Consider the following 24759-nt stretch of genomic DNA (forward strand, 5'->3'; position numbering starts at 1 on the left):
ACTCTTCTTTTCGTTCACCTTCCATCCATGCGACCTTAGAAATGCCAGTACTAACTCTGTATGAGACTTGGCAGTTTGAAAGCTTGAAGATTGTATCAGAATGTCGTCTAGGTACGGAGCTACCGAAATTCCTTGCGGTCTTAGTACCGCCAGAAGAGCACCCAGAACCTTTGTGAAGATTCTTGGAGCCGTAGCCAATCCGAATGGAAGAGCTACAAACTGGTAATGCCTGTCTAGAAAGGCAAACCTTAGATACCGGTAATGATCTTTGTGAATCGGTATGTGAAGGTAAGCATCCTTTAAGTCCACTGTGGTCATGTACTGACCCTTTTGGATCATGGGTAAAATTGTCCGAATAGTTTCCATTTTGAACGATGGAACTCTTAGGAATTTGTTTAGGATCTTTAAATCCAAGATTGGCCTGAAAGTTCCCTCTTTTTTGGGAACCACAAACAGATTTGAGTAAAACCCTTGTCCTTGTTCCGACCGCGGAACCGGATGGATCACTCCCATTAATAAAAGATCTTGTACGCAGCGTAGAAACGCCTCTTTCTTTATGTGGTTTGTTGATAACCTTGACAGATGAAATCTCCCTCTTGGGGGAGAGGATTTGAAGTCCAGAAGGTATCCCTGAGATATGATCTCTAACGCCCAGGGATCCTGGACATCTCTTGCCCAAGCCTGGGCGAAGAGAGAAAGTCTGCCCCCCCACTAGGTCCGTACCCGGATCGGGGGCCCTCGATTCATGCTGTCTTAGGGGCAGCAGCAGGTTTCCTGGCCTGCTTGCCCTTGTTCCAGGACTGGTTAGGTCTCCAGCCTTGTCTGTAGCGAGCAACAGCTCCTTCCTGTTTTGGTGCAGAGGAAGTTGATGCTGCTCCTGCTTTGAAATTACGAAAGGAACGAAAATTGGACTGTCTAGCCTTGGCTTTGGCCTTGTCCTGAGGCAGGGCATGACCTTTACCTCCTGTAATGTCAGCGATAATTTCTTTCAACCCGGGCCCGAATAAGGTCTGCCCTTTGAAAGGTATATTAAGTAATTTAGATTTAGAAGTAACGTCAGCTGACCAGGATTTTAGCCACAGTGCTCTACGCGCCTGAATGGCGAATCCGGAATTCTTAGCCGTAAGTTTAGTTAAATGTACTACGGCATCCGAAATAAAAGAGTTAGCTAACTTAAGGGCTTTAAGCTTGTGTGTAATCTCATCTAATGGAGCTGATTCAAGTGTCTCTTCCAGAGACTAAAACCAAAATGCTGCTGCAGCCGTGACAGGCGCAATGCATGCAAGAGGTTGCAATATAAAACCTTGTTGAACAAACATTTTCTTAAGGTAACCCTCTAACTTTTTATCCATTGGATCTGAAAAGGCACAGCTATCCTCCACCAGGATAGTGGTACGCTTAGCTAAAGTAGAAACTGCTCCCTCCACCTTAGGGACCGTTTGCCATAAGTCCCGTGTGGTGGCGTCTATTGGAAACATCTTTCTAAATATCGGAGGGGGTGAGAACGGCACACCGGGTCTATCCCACTCCTTAGTAACAATTTCAGTAAGTCTCTTAGGTATAGGAAAAACGTCAGTACTCGACGGTACCGCAAAATATTTATCCAACCTACACATTTTCTCTGGTATTGCAACTGTGTTACAATCATTCAGAGCCGCTAACACCTCCCCTAGTAATACACGGAGGTTTTCCAGCTTAAATTTAAAATTTGAAATATCTGAATCCAGTTTGTTTGGATCAGAACCATCACCCGCAGAATGAAGCTCTCCGTCCTCATGTTCTGCAAATTGTGACGCAGTGTCTGACCTGGCCCTAATATTATCAGCGCACTCTGTTCTCACCCCAGAGTGATCACGCTTACCTCTTAGTTCTGGTAATTTAGCCAAAACTTCAGTCATAACAGTAGCCATATCCTGTAATGTGATTTGTAATGGCCGCCCAGATGTACTCGGCGCTACAATATCACGCACCTCCCGAGCGGGAGATGCAGGTACTGACACGTGAGGCGAGTTAGTCGGCATAACTCTCCCCTCGTTGTTTGGTGAAATATGTTCAATTTGTACAGATTTACTTTTATTTAAAGTAGCATCAATGCAGTTAGTACATAAATTTCTATTGGGCTCCACTTTGGCTTTAGCACATATAGCACAGATATCTTCCTCTGAATCAGACATGTTTAACACACTAGCAAATAAACTAGCAACTTGGAAATACTTGTCAAGTAATTTACTATAATATGAAAACGCACTGTGCCTATAAGAAGCACAGAAAAAGTTATGACAGTTGAAAATTAATAAACTGAAAAGTTATAGCATCAAATCTTTGTAAAAAACACAATTTTAGCAAAGAATTGCTCCCATTAGCAAAGGATAACTAACCCTGATAGCAGAAAAAAAATACAGAAATAAACGTTTTTTATCACAGTCAACTACAATCTCACAGCTCTGCTGTGAGTGATTACCTCCCTCAAAACAAGTTTTGAAGACCCCTGAGTTCTGTAGAGATGAACCGGATCATGCAGGGAAGACAATAAACTTCTGACTGAATTTTTTGATGCGTAGCAAAAGCGCCAAAAAAGGCCCCTCCCTCTCACACACAACAGTGAGAGAGATCAGTAAACTGTCATAAATTAAATAAAAACAACTGCCAAGTGGAAAAAATAGTGCCCAAAACATTTTTTCACCCAGTACCTCAGAAAATTAAACGATTTTACATGCCAGCAAAAAACGTTTAACATTAAATAAATTAAGTGTTATTAAAAAGCCTGTTGCTAGTCCCTGCAAATTAGGCTAAAGTCTTATGCATACAGTATAATTCCAGTGAAGTGCCATTCCCCAGAATACTGAAGTGTAAAATATACATACATGACAGCCTGATACCAGTTGCTGCTACTGCATTTAAGGCTGAGTTTACATTATATCGGTATGGCAGAATTTTCTCATCAATTCCATTGTCAGAAAATAATAAGCTGCTACATAACTCTTTGCAGATTAATCTGCCCGCTGTCCCCTGATCTGAAGTTTACCTCTCCTCAGATGGCCGAGAAACAGCAATATGATCTTAACTACGCCGGCTAAAATCATAGAAAAAACTCAGGTAGATTCTTCTTCAAATTCTACCAGAGAAGGAATAACACACTCCGGTGCTATTATAAAATAACAAACTTTTGATTGAAGGTATAAAACTAAGTATAATCACCACAGTCCTCTCACACATCCTATCTATTCGTTGGGTGCAAGAGAATGACTGGAGGTGACGTAGAGGGGAGGAGCTATATGGCAGCTCTGCTGGGTGAATCCTCTTGCACTTCCTGTTGGGGAGGAGTTAATATCCCAGAAGTAATGATGACCCGTGGACTGACCACACTTAACAGGAGAAATATTAATTATTTTTCATTCTAATAATTTTCTTGCGCACAAAGCCATTCCACCTGAATTCCAGTAATTGCCATCCAGCAGATCAGCCATATCCCACCAGTATTATAGTAATTGCCATCCAGCAGATCATAAGTAGTTTTGAATAATTCGTAACTGGGGAGGTAACGTGGAAGACTTGGAAGTCAGGTGGTCCTTTTAAACATAATTCCTTTTTTCCCCACTTTGTGCCTCTCTGTTTCTAGCTCAAAAGCTGTCACTCACCCTTCATCTGTCATTTGGAAGTATTCTCTCAGGTCTGTCATTCAGTTAGTTAATTCCAAAAAATAATTCTTAAAAAATACATAATGTAAACTTAGCTATGGTTATACTAGTTATGGACACTACAGCATATATATATAAATATATACATAATGTAAACTTAGCTATGGTTATACTAGTTATGGACACTACAGCATATATATATATATATAAATATATACATAATGTAAACTTAGCTATGGTTATTCTAGTTATGGACACTACAGCATATATATATATATAAATATATACATAATGTAAACTTAGCTATGGTTTTACTAGTTATGGACACTACAGCATATATATATATATATATATATATATATATACATAATGTAAACTTAGCTATGGTTATACTAGTTATGGACACTACAGCATATATATATATACATAATGTAAACTTAGCTATGGTTATACTAGTTATGGACACTACAGCATATATATATATATATATATATATATATATACATAATGTAAACTTAGCTATGGTTATACTAGTTATGGACACTACAGCATATATATAAATAACAGAATTTATGTTTACCTGATAAATTACTTTCTCCAACGGTGTGTCCGGTCCACGGCGTCATCCTTACTTGTGGGATATTCTCTTCCCCAACAGGAAATGGCAAAGAGCCCAGCAAAGCTGGTCACATGATCCCTCCTAGGCTCCGCCTACCCCAGTCATTCGACCGACGTTAAGGAGGAATATTTGCATAGGAGAAACCATATGTTACCGTGGTGACTGTAGTTAAAGAAAATAAATTATCAGACCTGATTAAAAAAAAAACCAGGGCGGGCCGTGGACCGGACACACCGTTGGAGAAAGTAATTTATCAGGTAAACATAAATTCTGTTTTCTCCAACATAGGTGTGTCCGGTCCACGGCGTCATCCTTACTTGTGGGAACCAATACCAAAGCTTTAGGACACGGATGAAGGGAGGGAGCAAATCAGGTCACCTAAATGGAAGGCACCACGGCTTGCAAAACCTTTCTCCCAAAAATAGCCTCAGAAGAAGCAAAAGTATCAAATTTGTAAAATTTAGAAAAAGTGTGCAGTGAAGACCAAGTCGCTGCCTTACATATCTGATCAACAGAAGCCTCGTTCTTGAAGGCCCATGTGGAAGCCACAGCCCTAGTGGAGTGAGCTGTGATTCTTTCAGGAGGCTGCCGTCCGGCAGTCTCATAAGCCAATCGGATAATGCTTTTAATCCAGAAGGAGAGAGAGGTAGAAGTTGCTTTTTGACCTCTCCGTTTACCAGAATAAACAACAAACAAAGACAAAGTTTGTCTGAAATCCTTAGTAGCTGCTAAGTAAAATTTGAGAGCACGAACTACATCCAAGTTGTGCAACAAACGTTCCTTCTTTGAAACTGGATTAGGACACAAAGAAGGCACAACTATCTCCTGGTTAATGTTTTTGTTAGAAACAACTTTTGGAAGAAAACCAGGTTTAGTACGCAAAACCACCTTATCTGCATGGAACACCAGATAAGGAGAAGAACACTGCAGAGCAGATAATTCTGAAACTCTTCTAGCAGAAGAAATTGCAACCAAAAACAAAACTTTCCAAGATAATAACTTAATATCAACGGAATGTAAGGGTTCAAACGGAACCCCCTGAAGAACTGAAAGAACTAGGTTGAGACTCCAAGGAGGAGTCAAAATTTTGTAAACAGGCTTGATTCTAACCAGAGCCTGAACAAAGGCTAGAACATCTGGCACAGCTGCCAGCTTTTTGTGAAGTAACACAGACAAGGCAGAAATCTGTCCCATCAAGGAACTTGCAGATAATCCTTTTTCCAATCCTTCTCGAAGGAAGGATAGACTCTTAGGAATCTTAACCTTGTCCCAAGGGAATCCTGCAGATTCACACCAACAGATATACCAAATTATGTGGTAATTTTCTGGTTACAGGCTTTCAGGCCTGAACAAGAGTATTAATAACAGAATCTGAGAACCCTCGCTTTGATAAGATCAAGCGTTCAATCTCCAAGCAGTCAGCTGGAGTGGGTCGAACGGACCTAGAACAAGAAGGTCTCTCAAAGGTAGCTTCCATGGTGGAGCCGATGACATATTCACCAGATCTGCATACCAAGTCCTGCGTGGCCACGCAGGAGCTATCAAAATCACCGACGCCCTCTCCTGATTGATCCTGGCTACCAGCCAGGGGATGAGAGGAAACGGCGGGAACACATAAGCTAGTTTGAAGGTCCAAGGTGCTACTAGTGCATCCACTAGAGCCGCCTTGGGATCCCTGGATCTGTACCCGTAGTAAGGAACTCTGAAGTTCTGACGAGAGGCCATCAGATCCATGTCTGGAATGCCCCACGGTTGAGTGACTTGGGCAAAGATTTCCGGATGGAGTTCCCACTCCCCCGGATGCAATGTCTGACGACTCAGAAAATCCGCTTCCCAATTTTCCACTCCTGGGATGTGGATAGCAGACAGGTGGCAGGAGTGAGACTCCGCCCATAGAATGATTTTGGTCACTTCTTCCATCGCTAGGGAACTCCTTGTTCCCCCCTGATGGTTGATGTATGAACTTGGCCCTCGCTAGCTGAGGCCAAGCTTTGAGAGCATTGAATATCGCTCTCAGTTCCAAAATATTTATCGGTAGAAGAGATTCTACCCGAGACCAAAGACCCTGAGCTTTCAGGGATCCCCAGACCGCGCCCCAGCCCATCAGACTGGCGTCGGTCGTGACAATGACCCACTCTGGTCTGCGGAAGGTCATCCCTTGTGACAGGTTGTCCAGGGACAGCCACCAACGGAATGAGTCTCTGGTTCTCTGATTTGCTTGTATCTTCGGAGACAAGTCTGAATAGTCCCCATTCCACTGACTGGGCATGAACAGTTGTAATGGTCTTAGATGAATGCGCACAAAAGGAACTATGTCCATTGCCGCTACCATCAAACCTATCACTTCCATGCACTGCGCTATGGAAGGAAGAGGAACGGAATGAAGTATCCGACAAGAGTCTAGAAGTTTTGTTTTTCTGGCTTCTGTCAGAAAAATCCTCATTTCTAAGGAGTCTATTATAGTTCCCAAGAAGGGAACCCTCGTTGACGGAGATAGAGAACTCTTTTCCACGTTCACTTTCCATCCGTGAGATCTGAGAAAGGCCAGGACAATGTCCGTGTGAGCCTTTACTTGAGGAAGGGACGACGCTCGAATCAGAATGTCGTCCAAGTAAGGTACTACAGCAATGCCCCTTGGTCTTAGCACCGCCAGAAGGGACCCTAGTACCTATGAGAAAATCCTAGGAGCAGTGGCTAATCCGAAAGAAAATGCCACGAACTGGAAATGCTTGTCCAGGAATGCAAACCTTAGGAACCGATGATGTTCCTTGTGGATAGGAATATGTAGATACGCATCCTTGAAATCCACCTTGGTCATGAATTGACCTTCCTGGATGGAAGGAAGAAGTGTTCGAATGGTTTCCATCTTGAACGATGGAACCTTGAGAAACTTGTTCAAGATCTTGAGATCTAAGATTGGTCTGAACGTTCCCTCTTTTTTGGGAACTATGAACAGATTGGAGTAGAACCCCATCCCTTGTTCTCCTAATGGAACAGGATGAATCACTCCCATTTTTAGCAGGTCTTCTACCCAATGTAAGAATGCCTGTCTTCTTATGTGGTCTGAAGACAACTGAGACCTGTGGAACCTCCCCCTTGGAGGAAGCCCCTTGAACTCCAGAGAATAACCTTGGGAGACTATTTCTAGCGCCCAAGGATCCAGAACATCTCTTTCCCAAGCCTGAGCGAAGAGAGAGAGTCTGCCCCCCACCAGATCCGGTCCCGGATCGGGGGCCCGCATTTCATGCTGTCTTGGTAGCAGTGGCAGGTTTCCTGGCCTGCTTTCCTTTGCTCCAGAAGCTTAGGTTTATTTTTGGTCTTGAAAAGACCTATCCTGAGGAAGGGCGTGGCCCTTGCCCCCAGTGATATCAGAGATAATCTCTTTCAAGTCAGGGCCAAAGAGTGTTTTCCCCTTGAAAGGAATGTCAAGCAATTTGTTCTTGGAAGACGCATCCGCTGCCCAAGATTTTAACCAAAGCGCTCTGCGCCACAATAGCAAACCCAGAATTTTTTCGCCGCTAACCTAGCCAATTGCAAGGTGGCGTCTAGGGTGAAAGAATTAGCCAATTTAAGAGCACGAATTCTGTCCATAATCTCCTCATAAGAAGAAGAATTACTAATAATCGCCTTTCCTAGCTCATCAAACTAGAAACACGCGGCTGCAGTGACAGGGACAATGCATGCAATTGGTTGTAGAAGGGAACCTTGCTGAACAAACATATTTAGCAGACCTTCTAATTTTTTATCCATAGGATCTTGGAAAGCACAACTATCTTCTATGGGTATAGTGGCGCGCTTGTGTAGAGTAGAAACCGCCCCCTCGACCTTGGGGACTGTCTGCCATCAGTCCTTTCTGGGGTCGACTATAGGAAAACAATTTTATAAATATGGGGGAGGTACTAAAGGTATACCGGGCCTGTCCCATTCTTTACTAACAATGTACGCCACCCGCTTGGATATAGGAAAAGCTTCGGGGGGCCCCGGGGCCTCTAAGAACTTTTCCATTTTACATAGTGGTTCTGGAATGACCAGATAATCACAATCATCCAAATTGGATAACACCTCCTTAAGCAGAGCGCGGAGATGTTCCAACTTAAATTTAAAAGTAATCACATCAGGTTCAGCTTGTTGAGAAATGTTTCCTGTCTGAAATTTCTCCCTCAGACAAAACCTCCCTGGCCCCCTCAGACTGGTGTAGGGGCCCTTCAGAAACCATATCATCAGCGTTCTCATGCTCTACAGAATTTTCTAAAACAGAGCAGTCGCGCTTTCGCTGATAAGTGGGCATATTGGCTAAAATGTTTTTGATAGAATTATCCATTACAGCCGTTAAATGTTGCATAGTAAGGAGTATTGGCACACTAGATGTACTAGGGGCCTCCTGTATGGGCAAGACTGGTGTAGACGAAGGAGGGGATGATGCAGTACCATGCTTACTCCCCTCACTTGAGGAATCATCTTGGGCATCATTTTTACTAAAAAATTTTTATGACATAAAATACATATAGTTAAATGAGAAGGAACCTTGGTTTCCCCACAGTCAGAACACAATCTATCTGGTAGTTCAGACATGTTAAACAGGCATAAACTTGATAACAAAGCACAAAAAACGTTTAAAATAAAACCGTTACTGTCACTTTAAATTTTAAACTAAACACACTTTATTATTGCAATTGCGAAAAAGTATGAAGGAATTGTTCAAAATTCACCAAAATTTCACCACAGTGTCTTAAAGCCTTAAAAGTATTGCACACCAAATTTGGAAGCTTTAACCCTTAAAATAACGGAACCGGAGCCGTTTTTATATTTAACCCCTTTACAGTCCCTGGAATCTGCTTTGCTGAGACCCAACCAAGCCCAAAGGGGAATACGATACCAAATGATGCCTTCAGAAAGACTTTTCTATGTATCAGAGCTCCACACACATGCAGCTGCATGCCATGCTGTCCTCAAAAACAAGTGCGCCATACCGGCGCGAAAATGAGGCTCTGACTATGATTAGGGAAAGCCCCTAAAGAATAAAGTGTCTAAAACAGTGCCTGCCGATATAATCATATCAAAATACCCAGAATAAATGATTCCTCAAGGCTAAATATGTGTTAATAATGAATCGATTTAGCCCAGAAAAAGTCTACAGTCTTAATAAGCCCTTGTGAAGCCCTTATTTACTATCTTAATAAACATGGCTTACCGGATCCCATAGGGAAAATGACAGCTTCCAGCATTACATCGTCTTGTTAGAATGTGTCATACCTCAAGCAGTAAGAGACTGCACACTGTTCCCCCAACTGAAGTTAATTGCTCTCAACAGTCCTGTGTGGAACAGCCATGGATTTTAGTTACGGTGCTAAAATCATTTTCCTCATACAAACAGAAATCTTCATCTCTTTTCTGTTTCTGAGTAAATAGTACATACCAGCACTATTTTAAAATAACAAACTCTTGATTGAATAATAAAAACTACAGTTAAACACTAAAAAACTCTAAGCCATCTCCGTGGAGATGTTGCCTGTACAACGGCAAAGAGAATGACTGGGGTAGGCGGAGCCTAGGAGGGATCATGTGACCCGCTTTGCTGGGCTCTTTGCCATTTCCTGTTGGGGAAGAGAATATCCCACAAGTAAGGATGACGCCGTGGACCGGACACACCTATGTTGGAGAAATATACATAATGTAAACTTAGCTATGGTTATACTAGTTATGGACACTACAGCATATATATATATATAAATATATACATAATGTAAACTTAGCTATGGTTATACTAGTTATGGACACTACAGCATATATATATATAAATATATACATAATGTAAACTTAGCTATGGTTATACTAGTTATGGACACTACAGCATATATATATATATATATATATATATATATATATATATATATATATAAATACATAATGTAAACTTAGCTATGGTTATACTAGTTATGGACACTACAGCATATATATATAAATATATACATAATGTAAACTTAGCTATGGTTATACTAGTTATGGACACTACAGCATATATATATATAAATATATACATAATGTAAACTTAGCTATGGTTATACTAGCTATGGACACTACAGTATATATATATATATATATATATATATATATATATATATATATATATACATACATACATAATGTAAACTTAGCTATGGTTATACTAGTTATGGACACTACAGCATATATATATATATAAATATATACATAATGTAAACTTAGCTATGGTTATACTAGTTATGGACACTACAGCATATATATATATATATATATATATATATATATATATATATATATATATATATATATATATATATATATAAATACATAATGTAAACTTAGCTATGGTTATACTAGTTATGGACACTACAGCATATATATATATATATATATATATATATATATATATATATATATAAATATATACATAATGTAAAATTAGCTATGGTTATACTAGTTATGGACACTACAGCATATATATATATATATATATATACATACATACATAATGTAAACTTAGCTATGGTTATACTAGTTATGGACACTACAGCATATATATAAATATATACATTATGTAAAATTAGCTATGGTTATACTAGTTATGGACACTACAGCATATATATATAAATATATACATAATGTAAACTTAGCTATGGTTATACTAGTTATGGACACTACAGCATATATATATATATATATATATATATATATATATATATATATATATATATATAAAAAGCGAAAAAATGCACTCTCAGGACTTTTCCACAAAAAACCAATTTAATGGAACGTTTTCGGGGTTCACAACCCCTTCATCAGCATGCAAAACAAACAAAATTCAACTCATTTATAGTGTTACATATCAATTACAACATATCAACCTAAGTGTCTCTCCAAAGGAAAAGTGCGCCAATTTTTCGAATTTGGAACGCATATTGCGTTCCACAGTGCTATCCGGAACCGGAAGTTGTATTACCTCACTTCCGGTTTACGGATTCAACAAACAAAACGTGAAATAAAAGATAAAGTAGTGTACTCTACAATTTCAAACGTATTAATATGACATACTAATTTGAGGGACTTATTATAACAACAGTGTGCCACCTTCTAATAAGTGCCAAGAAAATTGTGAAGAACATTGTCGAACGTTGCTACATCCGGTCGGCATAGAAACAGTAACCATGGTAATCATAAACAACTCTGATTGCCAAAAGATGCCATAATTTGCAATGGTATGCCAGCTGAATGAAACAACAATATTCATAGTGCCATAAGTAACGTGTACTGAATTATATATAATCATATTGTATATATAAAAAAAGAATACTAATTTAAAAATTGGATAGTTAAAAAATAAAAATTAAAAAATAAAAAATAAAAGTTGGACCATATGACAGTACAATTGATTGGAATGGCAAGTTACAAACGTAATGTTGCAAATGTGAGCGCTGTGACTCATAATGTATCGCCAGTATATTACAGCAAAGTGGCGTTAAACATATATAATGCTACACTAAATTCGCAAGCAAATGAAGATCAGATTAGAGCAGTAGATATATATAACAGTATTATAGGGCTGTGCTATTTGGGCTGCTTTTTCGTTAGGGCACAGTTTTCAATTAGATTAAATTTTGACCATTAGGGGGTAATGGCTTACGACGGCCAAAATGTGCCAACAATTAAGTGAGGGGGGTAACCTTATTTCAGAATTCTAGCCTCCAGTATAATTGCAAGGCAGGGATATATGAGAAGAGGTGATACAGATAAGGATCATGGACATATAAAGCTCATATAGATACTATCCACCTCTGCAATTTATCCAAGTGGATGTGACTTTTTAGTGTCCGTTTTTAAGACTGGTGGTGCATGTTAAAGCAATGGGTAATGGCTCACGGCGGACCAGGCTTCCACAGAGAAGGTGGAGACAGATGTCCCACCTAAACTGTGCCGTTAGGCGCACAACACTTCCCCCTACACCTAGGGGAAACTGAAATGTGTGCCAAAGGGAGCCACCATGTCTACCTGGCATACCCCAAGTGTGTGGCACCCCAGTTGTGGATCACATAATGCTCTTAAAGTCCGGCATGGTGTTCAGGCCACCTGGTTGTATTGTGCCTAATCTGAACATCCACTGGGCCTCTCGTCTCAGAAGTTGCTTATTCCGGTCGCCACCCCGATCCAATGGGGGTATGTGGTCGATTAGAATATAGCGGATGGAAGATACTGAGTGTCCCTTGTTAGCGCAGTGTCGCGCTACTGGCTGTTCGGAATCGCCGTTTTTAAGTGCTGTCCTTATGGCGTGGCGATGATTAGCCATACGCTCACGAAGTGTGCCAGAGGTCTTCCCTATGTAGAAACAAGAACATGGACAAAACAATAAATATATAACGTGAGTGGTGGTACACGTTATGGAGTGCCGGATGGAGAATGTTCGATTGGTGTGTGGGTGATGGAAAACTTTGGTACCCACTAGGCCATTACACGTTGTGCAGCCCAAACAACGATAGGAGCCCCTTATATTCCTTTTCATCCCTGTTGAGTAACACTGTTTGGGGTCCGTTTTCACCAGAAGGTCTTTGAGATTAGTTCCCCGCTTAAACCCAACCATAGGTCGTAGGTTATGGGTAAATATGAGTTTTGGGTCTGAAGACATAATTGGCCAGTGTTGTCGAAGAATTTGGCCGATATTTTTTGTGACTGGAGTAAAAGTGGTGGACATAATGAGCTTGTCACTAGCGTCCCTTTTTGGTTTGGGTATAATTAATTCTGTCTGTGTTAGCCTTGAAACAGATTCCACAGCATCATAGATTATCGGGGTCTTGTAGCCCCTGTTCTGGAACTTCTCACCCATTCCTTTCAATTGGGAGACCCCCGTTACAGGATTCGAATTGTTACGCATTGTTCTTATGCATTGTGATTTTACAATGCCCTTTAATAGGGCTGGGGGATGGCAACTATCTGCCCTTAATATAGAGTTGCGGTCGGTGGGTTTATGATACAATGTGGTTCCTAATTTGTTAGAATCCTTGAAAACTGTCAAGTCCAAGAAATGAATGGATGCAGTGTCAGCTGTCATCTTAAACTTGACATTGTCAGTTGTGTTATTAAACACATCAAACCATTTGTGGAGTTCCTCCAGGCCCCCTCGCCACACCAAGAAAATGTCATCTATGTATCTGTAATAACAGATGATAGATACGTTCGGCGTATTCCATAGGTACATGTTTTCAAATTGTGACATATAAATATTGGCGTACGAGGGGGCCATGGAGGAACCCATGGCTGTGCCGGCAATTTGCAAATAAAAACTGTTTTCAAACCGAAAATAGTTTTTAAACAGACAGAATTCAATAAGGGACAGTAAGAATCCTACTGGGGGACCCTCATAAAGGGGGTTACCCGTGAGGTGCTCTTGTATAGCCTTAAGTCCGTCAAGATGTGGTATAATGGTATACAGACTGTTGACATCCAGAGTGACGAGTAAATCATCTGGCTGGATGTCAACAGTCCGTATTTTACGAATGAAATCATTCGTATCCATAACGTAAGACCGTGTTTCTTTCACCACTGGCTGTAGGAGTACGTCCACATATTGTGCTATAGGTTGGGTAAGTGATTCCCTGGCTGACACAATAGGACGGCCCGGTGGGTGGTCTAATGTTTTATGAATTTTGGGGATTGAATATGAGATGGGTATCTTAGGGTATGTGGTAATGCAAAAGTCACGAATGTGCTCGGTTATGTACCCTTGTTCAAATCCCAATTCAATCAATTTGTCAAGTTGTATTTTGAATAGTGTAGTAGGGTCAGAAGTTAACAATTTGTATGTCTGGGTGTCTGATAATTGCTTCAGGATGTCCTCTCTATAATCACTGTAATCTAAAAGAACAATGGCCCCGCCCTTATCGGCGGGCCGTATGACTATAGAGGAGTCATTCTGGAGAGTTTTAATAGCCTTCAATTCATCTCTTGAGAGATTATGTTTCCATAATGTATCTTTTCTTTCTGTGTCCAAGTCCTGTGTTACCAACCTCAAAAATGTTTTGGTACTTGGACTGCTATTGCTGGGTTCAAAAGAGCTAGGTACACTACATTTAAGTTCAATATGGGACTTCTGTACAGACGAATCTTTATTTTGAAAGAATTCTTTAATCTTAAGAGATCTATTTAATTTGTAAAGGTCTAGTTTAAGATCAAATTCAGAGATTAAAGTGCTCGGCACAAAAGATAGGCCTTTATTAAGAACTTTACGTTCATTATCAGTTAAGGCATGTACGCTCAAATTGACAGAGAAGGTGGAGACAGATGTCCCACCTAAACTGTGCCGTTAGGCGCACAACACTTCCCCCTACACCTAGGGGAAACTGAAATGTGTGCCAAAGGGAGCCACCATGTCTACCTGGCATACCCCAAGTGTGTGGCACCCCAGTTGTGGATCACATAATGCTCTTAAAGTCCGGCATGGTGTTCAGGCCACCTGGTTGTATTGTGCCTAATCTGAACATCCACTGGGCCTCTCGTCTCAGAAGTTGCTTATTCCGGTCGCCACCCCGATCCAATGGGGGTATGTGGTCGATTAGAATATAGCAGATGGAAGATACTGAGTGTCCCTTGTTAGCGCAGTGTCGCGCTACTGGCTGTTCGGAATCGCCGTTTTTAAGTGCTGTCCTTATGGCGTGGCGATGATTAGCCATACGCTCACGAAGTGTGCCAGAGGTCTTCCCTATGTAGAAACAAGAACATGGACAAAACAATAAATATATAACGTGAGTGGTGGTACACGTTATGGAGTGCCGGATGGAGAATGTTCGATTGGTGTGTGGGTGATGGAAAACTTTGGTACCCACTAGGCCATTACACGTTGTGCAGCCCAAACAACGATAGGAGCCCCTTATATTCCTTTTCATCCCTGTTGAGTAACACTGTTTGGGGTCCGTTTTCACCAGAAGGTCTTTGAGATTAGTTCCCCGCTTAAACCCAACCATAGGTCGTAGGTTATGGGTAAATATGAGTTTTGGGTTTGAAGACATAATTGGCCAGTGTTGTTGAAGAATTTGGCCGATATTTTTTGTGACTGGAGTAAAAGTGGTGGACATAATGAGCTTGTCACTAGCGTCCCTTTTTGGTTTGGGTATAATTAATTCTGTCTGTGTTAGCCTTGAAACAGATTCCACAGCATCATAGATTATCGGGGTCTTGTAGCCCCTGTTCTGGAACTTCTCACCCATTCCTTTCAATTGGGAGACCCCCGTTACAGGATTCGAATTGTTACGCATTGTTCTTATGCATTTTGATTTTACAATGCCCTTTAATAGGGCTGGGGGATGGCAACTATCTGCCCTTAATATAGAGTTGCGGTCGGTGGGTTTATGATACAATGTGGTTCCTAATTTGTTAGAATCCTTGAAAACTGTCAAGTCCAAGAAATGAATGGATGCAGTGTCAGCTGTCATCTTAAACTTGACATTGTCAGTTGTGTTATTAAACACATCAAACCATTTGTGGAGTTCCTCCAGGCCCCCTCGCCACACCAAGAAAATGTCATCTATGTATCTGTAATAACAGATGATAGATACGTTCGGCGTATTCCATAGGTACATGTTTTCAAATTGTGACATATAAATATTGGCGTACGAGGGGGCCATGGAGGAACCCATGGCTGTGCCGGCAATTTGCAAATAAAAACTGTTTTCAAACCGAAAATAGTTTTTAAACAGACAGAATTCAATAAGGGACAGTAAGAATCCTACTGGGGGACCCTCATAAAGGGGGTTACCCGTGAGGTGCTCTTGTATAGCCTTAAGTCCGTCAAGATGTGGTATAATGGTATACAGACTGTTGACATCCAGAGTGACGAGTAAATCATCTGGCTGGATGTCAACAGTCCGTATTTTACGAATGAAATCATTCGTATCCATAACGTAAGACCGTGTTTCTTTCACCACTGGCTGTAGGAGTACGTCCACATATTGTGCTATAGGTTGGGTAAGTGATTCCCTGGCTGACACAATAGGACGGCCCGGTGGGTGGTCTAATGTTTTATGAATTTTGGGGATTGAATATAAGATGGGTATCTTAGGGTATGTGGTAATGCAAAAGTCACGAATGTGCTCGGTTATGTACCCTTGTTCAAATCCCAATTCAATCAATTTGTCAAGTTGTATTTTGAATAGTGTAGTAGGGTCAGAAGTTAACAATTTGTATGTCTGGGTGTCTGATAATTGCTTCAGGATGTCCTCTCTATAATCACTGTAATCTAAAAGAACAATGGCCCCGCCCTTATCGGCGGGCCGTATGACTATAGAGGAGTCATTCTGGAGAGTTTTAATAGCCTTCAATTCATCTCTTGAGAGATTATGTTTCCATAATGTATCTTTTCTTTCTGTGTCCAAGTCCTGTGTTACCAACCTCAAAAATGTTTTGGTACTTGGACTGCTATTGCTGGGTTCAAAAGAGCTAGGTACACTACATTTAAGTTCAATATGGGACTTCTGTACAGACGAATCTTTATTTTGAAAGAATTCTTTAATCTTAAGAGATCTATTTAATTTGTAAAGGTCTAGTTTAAGATCAAATTCAGAGATTAAAGTGCTCGGCACAAAAGATAGGCCTTTATTAAGAACTTTACGTTCATTATCAGTTAAGGCATGTACGCTCAAATTGACAATTATGTCCTCTGTCGTGGTCGTCTGGGGGGTCGGTGTCTGATACCCAGCCCGCCTGATATGGGGTCTGTTATGCCTCCCCCTCCCCGAGACCGTGTTGTTACCCCTAAAAAATGACTAGAGGTTGAGTGTGATCTGGGTTCATGTGAGGAGAATTGATCCTGATGCCTATCGGTATCAGTGGTGAAGATTCCACTGATACCGATAGGAACCCCTCTGGCACTGCGTTTACTCCACCTGGTCAACATAGGCATCAGGATCAATTCTCCTCACATGAACCCAGATCACACTCAACCCCTAGTCATTTTTTAGGGGTAACAACACGGTCTCGGGGAGGGGGAGGCATAACAGACCCCATATCAGGCGGGCGGGGTATCAGACACCGACCCCCCAGACGACCACGACAGAGGACATAATTGTCAATTTGAGCGCACATGCCTTAACTGATAATGAACGTAAAGTTCTTAATAAAGGCCTATCTTTTGTGCCGAGCACTTTAATCTCTGAATTTGATCTTAACCCCTTAATGACCACAATGTACCCTGTATGTCACTGGTCGTTAAGGGTTTTTTCAGGACATAATAGCACAAGTCTAGCAAGAACACGCTATTAATGCCCTCCCTCCAGAAGGCTTTGTGGAATAGAGCAGTCTCAACGATGGTGGCAAGACCGCGCTATAAAACAATCAAGTCCCAAAAAAAGGCCAGCGACATACAGGGTACGTCGCTGGTCCTTAAGGGGTTAAACTAGACCTTTACAAATTAAATAGATCTCTTAAGATTAAAGAATTCTTTCAAAATAAAGATTCGTCTGTACAGAAGTCCCATATTGAACTTAAATGTAGTGTACCTAGCTCTTTTGAACCCAGCAATAGCAGTCCAAGTACCAAAACATTTTTGAGGTTGGTAACACAGGACTTGGACACAGAAAGAAAAGATACATTATGGAAACATAATCTCTCAAGAGATGAATTGAAGGCTATTAAAACTCTCCAGAATGACTCCTCTATAGTCATACGGCCCGCCGATAAGGGCGGGGCCATTGTTCTTTTAGATTACAGTGATTATAGAGAGGACATCCTGAAGCAATTATCAGACACCCAGACATACAAATTGTTAACTTCTGACCCTACTACACTATTCAAAATACAACTTGACAAATTGATTGAATTGGGATTTGAACAAGGGTACATAACCGAGCACATTCATGACTTTTGCATTACCACATACCCATCTTATATTCAATCCCCAAAATTCATAAAACATTAGACCACCCACCGGGCCGTCCTATTGTGTCAGCCAGGGAATCACTTACCCAACCTATAGCACAATATGTGGACGTACTCCTACAGCCAGTGGTGAAAGAAACACGGTCTTACGTTATGGATACGAATGATTTCATTCGTAAAATACGGACTGTTGACATCCAGCCAGATGATTTACTCGTCACTCTGGATGTCAACAGTCTGTATACCATTATACCACATCTTGACGGACTTAAGGCTATACAAGAGCACCTCACGGGTAACCCCCTTTATGAGGGTCCCCCAGTAGGATTCTTACTGTCCCTTATTGAATTCTGTCTGTTTAAAAACTATTTTCGGTTTGAAAACAGTTTTTATTTGCAAATTGCCGGCACAGCCATGGGTTCCTCCATGGCCCCCTCGTACGCCAATATTTATATGTCACAATTTGAAAACATGTACCTATGGAATACGCCGAACGTATCTATCATCTGTTATTACAGATACATAGATGACATTTTCTTGGTGTGGCGAGGGGGCCTGGAGGAACTCCACAAATGGTTTGATGTGTTTAATAACACAACTGACAATGTCAAGTTTAAGATGACAGCTGACACTGCATCCATTCATTTCTTGGACTTGACAGTTTTCAAGGATTCTAACAAATTAGGAACCACATTGTATCATAAACCCACCGACCGCAACTCTATATTAAGGGCAGATAGTTGCCATCCCCCAGCCCTATTAAAGGGCATTGTAAAATCACAATGCATAAGAACAATGCGTAACAATTCGAATCCTGTAACGGGGGTCTCCCAATTGAAAGGAATGGGTGAGAAGTTCCAGAACAGGGGCTACAAGACCCCGATAATCTATGATGCTGTGGAATCTGTTTCAAGGCTAACACAGACAGAATTAATTATACCCAAACCAAAAAGGGACGCTAGTGACAAGCTCATTATGTCCACCACTTTTACTCCAGTCACAAAAAATATCGGCCAAATTCTTCAACAACACTGGCCAATTATGTCTTCAGACCCAAAACTCATATTTACCCATAACCTACGACCTATGGTTGGGTTTAAGCGGGGAACTAATCTCAAAGACCTTCTGGTGAAAACGGACCCCAAACAGTGTTACTCAACAGGGATGAAAAGGAATATAAGGGGCTCCTATCGTTGTTTGGGCTGCACAACGTGTAATGGCCTAGTGGGTACCAAAGTTTTCCATCACCCACACACCAATCGAACATTCTCCATCCGGCACTCCATAACGTGTACCACCACTCACGTTATATATTTATTGTTTTGTCCATGTTCTTGTTTCTACATAGGGAAGACCTCTGGCACACTTCGTGAGCGTATGGCTAATCATCGCCACGCCATAAGGACAGCACTTAAAAACGGCGATTCCGAACAGCCAGTAGCGCGACACTGCGCTAACAAGGGACACTCAGTATCTTCCATCCGCTATATTCTAATCGACCACATACCCCCATTGGATCGGGGTGGCGACCGGAATAAGCAACTTCTGAGACGAGAGGCCCAGTGGATGTTCAGATTAGGCACAATACAACCAGGTGGCCTGAACACCATGCCGGACTTTAAGAGCATTATGTGATCCACAACTGGGGTGCCACACACTTGGGGTATGCCAGGTAGACATGGTGGCTCCGTTTTGGCACACATTTCAGTTTCCCCTAGGTGTAGGGGGAAGTGTTGTGCGCCTAACGGCACAGTTTAGGTGGGACATCTGTCTCCACCTTCTCTGTGGAAGCCTGGTCCGCCGTGAGCCATTACCCATTGCTTTAACATGCACCACCAGTCTTAAAAACGGACACTAAAAAGTCACATCCACTTGGATAAATTGCAGAGGTGGATAGTATCTATATGAGCTTTATATGTCCATGATCCTTATCTGTATCACCTCTTCTCATATATCCCTGCCTTGCAATTATACTGGAGGCTAGAATTCTGAAATAAGGTTACCCCCCTCACTTAATTGTTGGCACATTTTGGCCGTCGTAAGCCATTACCCCCTAATGGTCAAAATTTAATCTAATTGAAAACTGTGCCCTAACGAAAAAGCAGCCCAAATAGCACAGCCCTATAATACTGTTATATATATCTACTGCTCTAATCTGATCATTTGCTTGCAAATTTAGTGTAGCATTATATATGTTTAACGCCACTTTGCTGTAATATACTGGCGATACATTATGAGTCACAGCGCTCACATTTGCAACATTACGTTTGTAACTTGCCATTCCAATCAATTGTACTGTCATATGGTCCAACTTTTATTTTTTATTTTTTAATTTTTATTTTTTAACTATCCAATTTTTAAATTAGTATTCTTTTTTTTATATATACAATATGATTATATATAATTCAGTACACGTTACTTATGGCACTATGAATATTTTTGTTTCATTCAGCTGGCATACCATTGCAAATTATGGCATCTTTTGGCAATCAGAGTTGTTTATGATTACCATGGTTACTGTTTCTATGCCGACCGGATGTAGCAACGTTCGACAATGTTCTTCACAATTTTCTTGGCACTTATTAGAAGGTGGCACACTGTTGTTATAATAAGTCCCTCAAATTAGTATGTCATATTAATACGTTTGAAATTGTAGAGTACACTACTTTATCTTTTATTTCACGTTTTGTTTGTTGAATCCGTAAACCGGAAGTGAGGTAATACAACTTCCGGTTCCGGATAGCACTGTGGAACGCAATATGCGTTCCAAATTCGAAAAATTGGCGCACTTTTCCTTTGGAGAGACACTTAGGTTGATATGTTGTAATTGATATGTAACACTATAAATGAGTTGAATTTTGTTTGTTTTGCATGCTGATGAAGGGGTTGTGAACCCCGAAAACGTTCCATTAAATTGGTTTTTTGTGGAAAAGTCCTGAGAGTGCATTTTTTCGCTTTCTATTTCATGGTATATCATTGCACCCAGGCGAGTTGGCTACTGGTGGGCTGAACTGGAAATTGCTTAATATATATATATATATATATATATATATATATATATATATATATATATATATATATATATAAAAATATAAATATATACATAATGTAAACTTAGCTATGGTTATACTAGTTATGGACACTACAGCATATATATATATATATATATATAAATATATACATAATGTAAACTTAGCTATGGTTATACTAGTTATGGACACTACAGCATATATATAAAGATATACATAATGTAAACTTAGCTATGGTTATACTAGTTATGGACACTACAGCATATATATATATATATATATATATATATATATATATAAATATATACATAATGTAAACTTAGCTATGGTTATACTAGTTATGGACACTACAGCATATATATATATATAAATATATAAAAAAAATTAAATCATGTTAGTGGTCCACGGGATTCAAAATAGTGAATTTAGTGGTCCCTGAGGTCCGAAAGGTTGGCGACCCCTGTTATAGACAATAAAACTTTACATATATTTTGATAATATTTAAACAGCTAATGAGACTTTAAAAAAATATATCTACGTTATTCTCAGACTAATCTTTTCTATAAATGCATCATTCTATCTAACATTTATTTAGTGTTTAATGTCCCTTTAAAGCAGTAATACATTTTACTAACAGCATCTCTGCTACTACAACTACATTGCAAAAACGCTTTGATTCAAAAATAAATAGTCATTCACATTTCAATTTTGGTTATTATGTCCACATTAATAGAAGTCTTTCACCCATGATACAGACAAAATATTATACTGAAAGCCAGATAATACACAATGTATCTGCAGTAGCAAGTCTGCAGGTGTTTCCTTACCTGTACGCTTTCTTTATTTCGTCCTGGGATGCCCCTTTCTCCAGGCCCAGCACCATGTACAGGGAGGTGCCTGTCCGGGACATCTTTCTCTGAGGCTTGTTGGGATCTGCCATTGTGTCCTACAACAAGAACAGATGCTGTGTTACCAGGATGTAGCCGACACTGATAAGGAGTTGTAAGTATCAGCTGAGTATAATGCACAATCTCACTGATTCATGCACAGTCTTCCCCATATACCCATTTCTGCATCACAGCTAGTCTGGTACTGCCCTTAATCATGCTCAGACAGAGAACAGCAGCTGCAAAGCCCATTATTGCCCCGTGTGTCATCTGATTCTTTCAAGGAGATAGCTGGCAACTGAACCCCAGGTTACTCATACTACTGACATAGTACAGATGCAGAAACTACAGGGTTAATTTCAATATGTACACAAAGTATTATACAAACATGTATACAGATGGAGGGGAGAAAGTTAAGAAATGTCAAAAGCAAAATGAGGAAGGAAAAGTGACCATGACACTTCAGATAGAGCATGAAATTTTAAGCAACTTTCTAATTTACTACTATTATCATTTTTTCTTCGTTCTCTTGCTATCATAATTTGAAAAGCAGGAATGTAAATCTTAGCAGCCAGCCCATTTTAGGTTCAGCATCATGGATAGCACTTGTTTATTGGAGGCTTACATTTACCCACCAATAAGCAAGCATAACCCAGGCTCTCAACCAAAAATGGGCCGGCTCCTATGCATCACATTCCTGCTTTTTAAATAAAGATAGCAAGAGAACGAAGAAAAAATGTTAATAGGAGTTAATTAGAAAGTTGCTTAAAATTGCATGCTCTATCTGAATCATGAAAAAAAGTGGGTTCAGTGTCCCTGTACCCAAAATTTTTCGTTCGTGATTCAGATTGAGCATGAAATTTTAAGCAACTTTCTAGTTTACTCCTTTTATCAAATTGTCTTCATTCTCTTGGTATCTTTATTTGAAATGCAAGAATGTAAGTTTAGATGTCGGCTCATTTTTGGTGAACAACCTGGGTTGTCCTTGCTGATTGGTGGATAAATTCCAACACCAATAAAAAAAAGTGCTGTCCAGAGTACTGAAACAAAAAAAAGCTTAGATACCTTCTTTTTCAAATAATGATAGCAAGAGAACGAAGAAAAAACATAATTTATGTAAGAACTTACCTGATAAATTCATTTCTTTCATATTAGCAAGAGTCCATGAGCTAGTGACGTATGGGATATACATTCCTACCAGGAGGGGCAAAGTTTCCCAAACCTCAAAATGCCTACAAATACACCCCTCACCACACCCACAAATCAGTTTAACGAATAGCCAAGAAGTGGGGTGATAAGAAAAAAGTGCGAAAGCATATAAAATAAGGAATTGGAATAATTGTGTTTTATACAAAAAAATCATAACCACCACAAAAAAGGGCGGGCCTCATGGACTCTTGCTAATATGAAAGAAATGAATTTATCAGGTAAGTTCTTACATAAATTATGTTTTCTTTCATGTAATTAGCAAGAGTCCATGAGCTAGTGACGTATGGGATAATGACTACCCAAGATGTGGATCTTTCCACGCAAGAGTCACTAGAGAGGGAGGGATAAAATAAAGACAGCCAATTCCTGCTGAAAATAATCCACACCCAAAATAAAGTTTAATGAAAAACATAAACAGAAGATTCAAACTGAAACCGCTGCCTGAAGTACTTTTCTACCAAAAACTGCTTCAGAAGAAGAAAATACATCAAAATGGTAGAATTTAGTAAAAGTATGCAAAGAGGACCAAGTTGCTGCTTTGCAAATCTGATCAACCGAAGCTTCATTCCTAAACGCCCAGGAAGTAGAAACTGACCTAGTAGAATGAGCTGTAATCCTTTGAGGCGGAGTTTTACCAGACTCGACATAGGCATGATGAATTAAAGATTTCAACCAAGATGCCAAAGAAATGGCAGAAGCTTTCTGGCCTTTTCTAGAACCGGAAAAGATAACAAATAGACTAGAAGTCTTTCGGAAAGACTTAGTAGCTTCAACATAATATTTCAAAGCTCTAACAACATCCAAAGAATGCAACGATTTCTCCTTAGAATTCTTAGGATTAGGACATAATGAGGGAACCACAATTTCTCTACTAATGTTGTTGGAATTCACAACCTTAGGTAAAAATTCAAAAGAAGTTCGCAACACCGCCTTATCCTGATGAAAAATCAGAAAAGGAGACTCGCAAGAAAGAGCAGATAATTCAGAGACTCTTCTGGCAGAAGAGATCGCCAAAAGGAACAAAACTTTCCAAGAAAGTAATTTAATGTCCAATGAATGCATGGGTTCAAAAGGAGGAGCTTGAAGAGCCCCCAGAACCAAATTCAAACTCCAAGGAGGAGAAATTGACTTAATGACAGGTTTTATACGAACCAAAGCTTGTACAAAACAATGAATATCAGGAAGATTAGCAATCTTTCTGTGAAAAAGAACAGAAAGAGCAGAGATTTGTCCTTTCAAAGAACTTGCGGATAAACCTTTATCTAAACCATCCTGAAGAAACTGTAAAATTCTCGGAATTCTAAAAGAATGCCAAGAAAAATGATGAGAAAGACACCAAGAAATATAAGTCTTCCAGACTCTATAATATATCTCTCTAGATACAGATTTACGAGCCTGTAACATAGTATTAATCACAGAGTCAGAGAAACCTCTTTGACCAAGAATCAAGTGTTCAATCTCCATACCTTTAAATTTAAGGA

At 40.0% G+C, this 24759-nt stretch overlaps 1 protein-coding gene across 1 annotated transcript in view; it reads right to left on the reverse strand.

Moving 5' to 3' along the window:
- DNAJC5G (DnaJ heat shock protein family (Hsp40) member C5 gamma) overlaps positions 1-24759 on the reverse strand; it is a 332587-nt gene that overhangs the window by 111291 nt on the left and 196537 nt on the right. Inside the window, exon 2 of the mRNA XM_053709454.1 lies at positions 22010-22128. Within this exon, the coding sequence (XP_053565429.1) occupies positions 22010-22128 (119 nt within the window). The remainder of the gene's footprint in view (positions 1-22009; positions 22129-24759) is intronic.

The sequence above is a fragment of the Bombina bombina genome, chromosome 4, assembly GCF_027579735.1.
Source record: "Bombina bombina isolate aBomBom1 chromosome 4, aBomBom1.pri, whole genome shotgun sequence".
NCBI classification, from domain to species: Eukaryota; Metazoa; Chordata; class Amphibia; order Anura; family Bombinatoridae; genus Bombina; species Bombina bombina.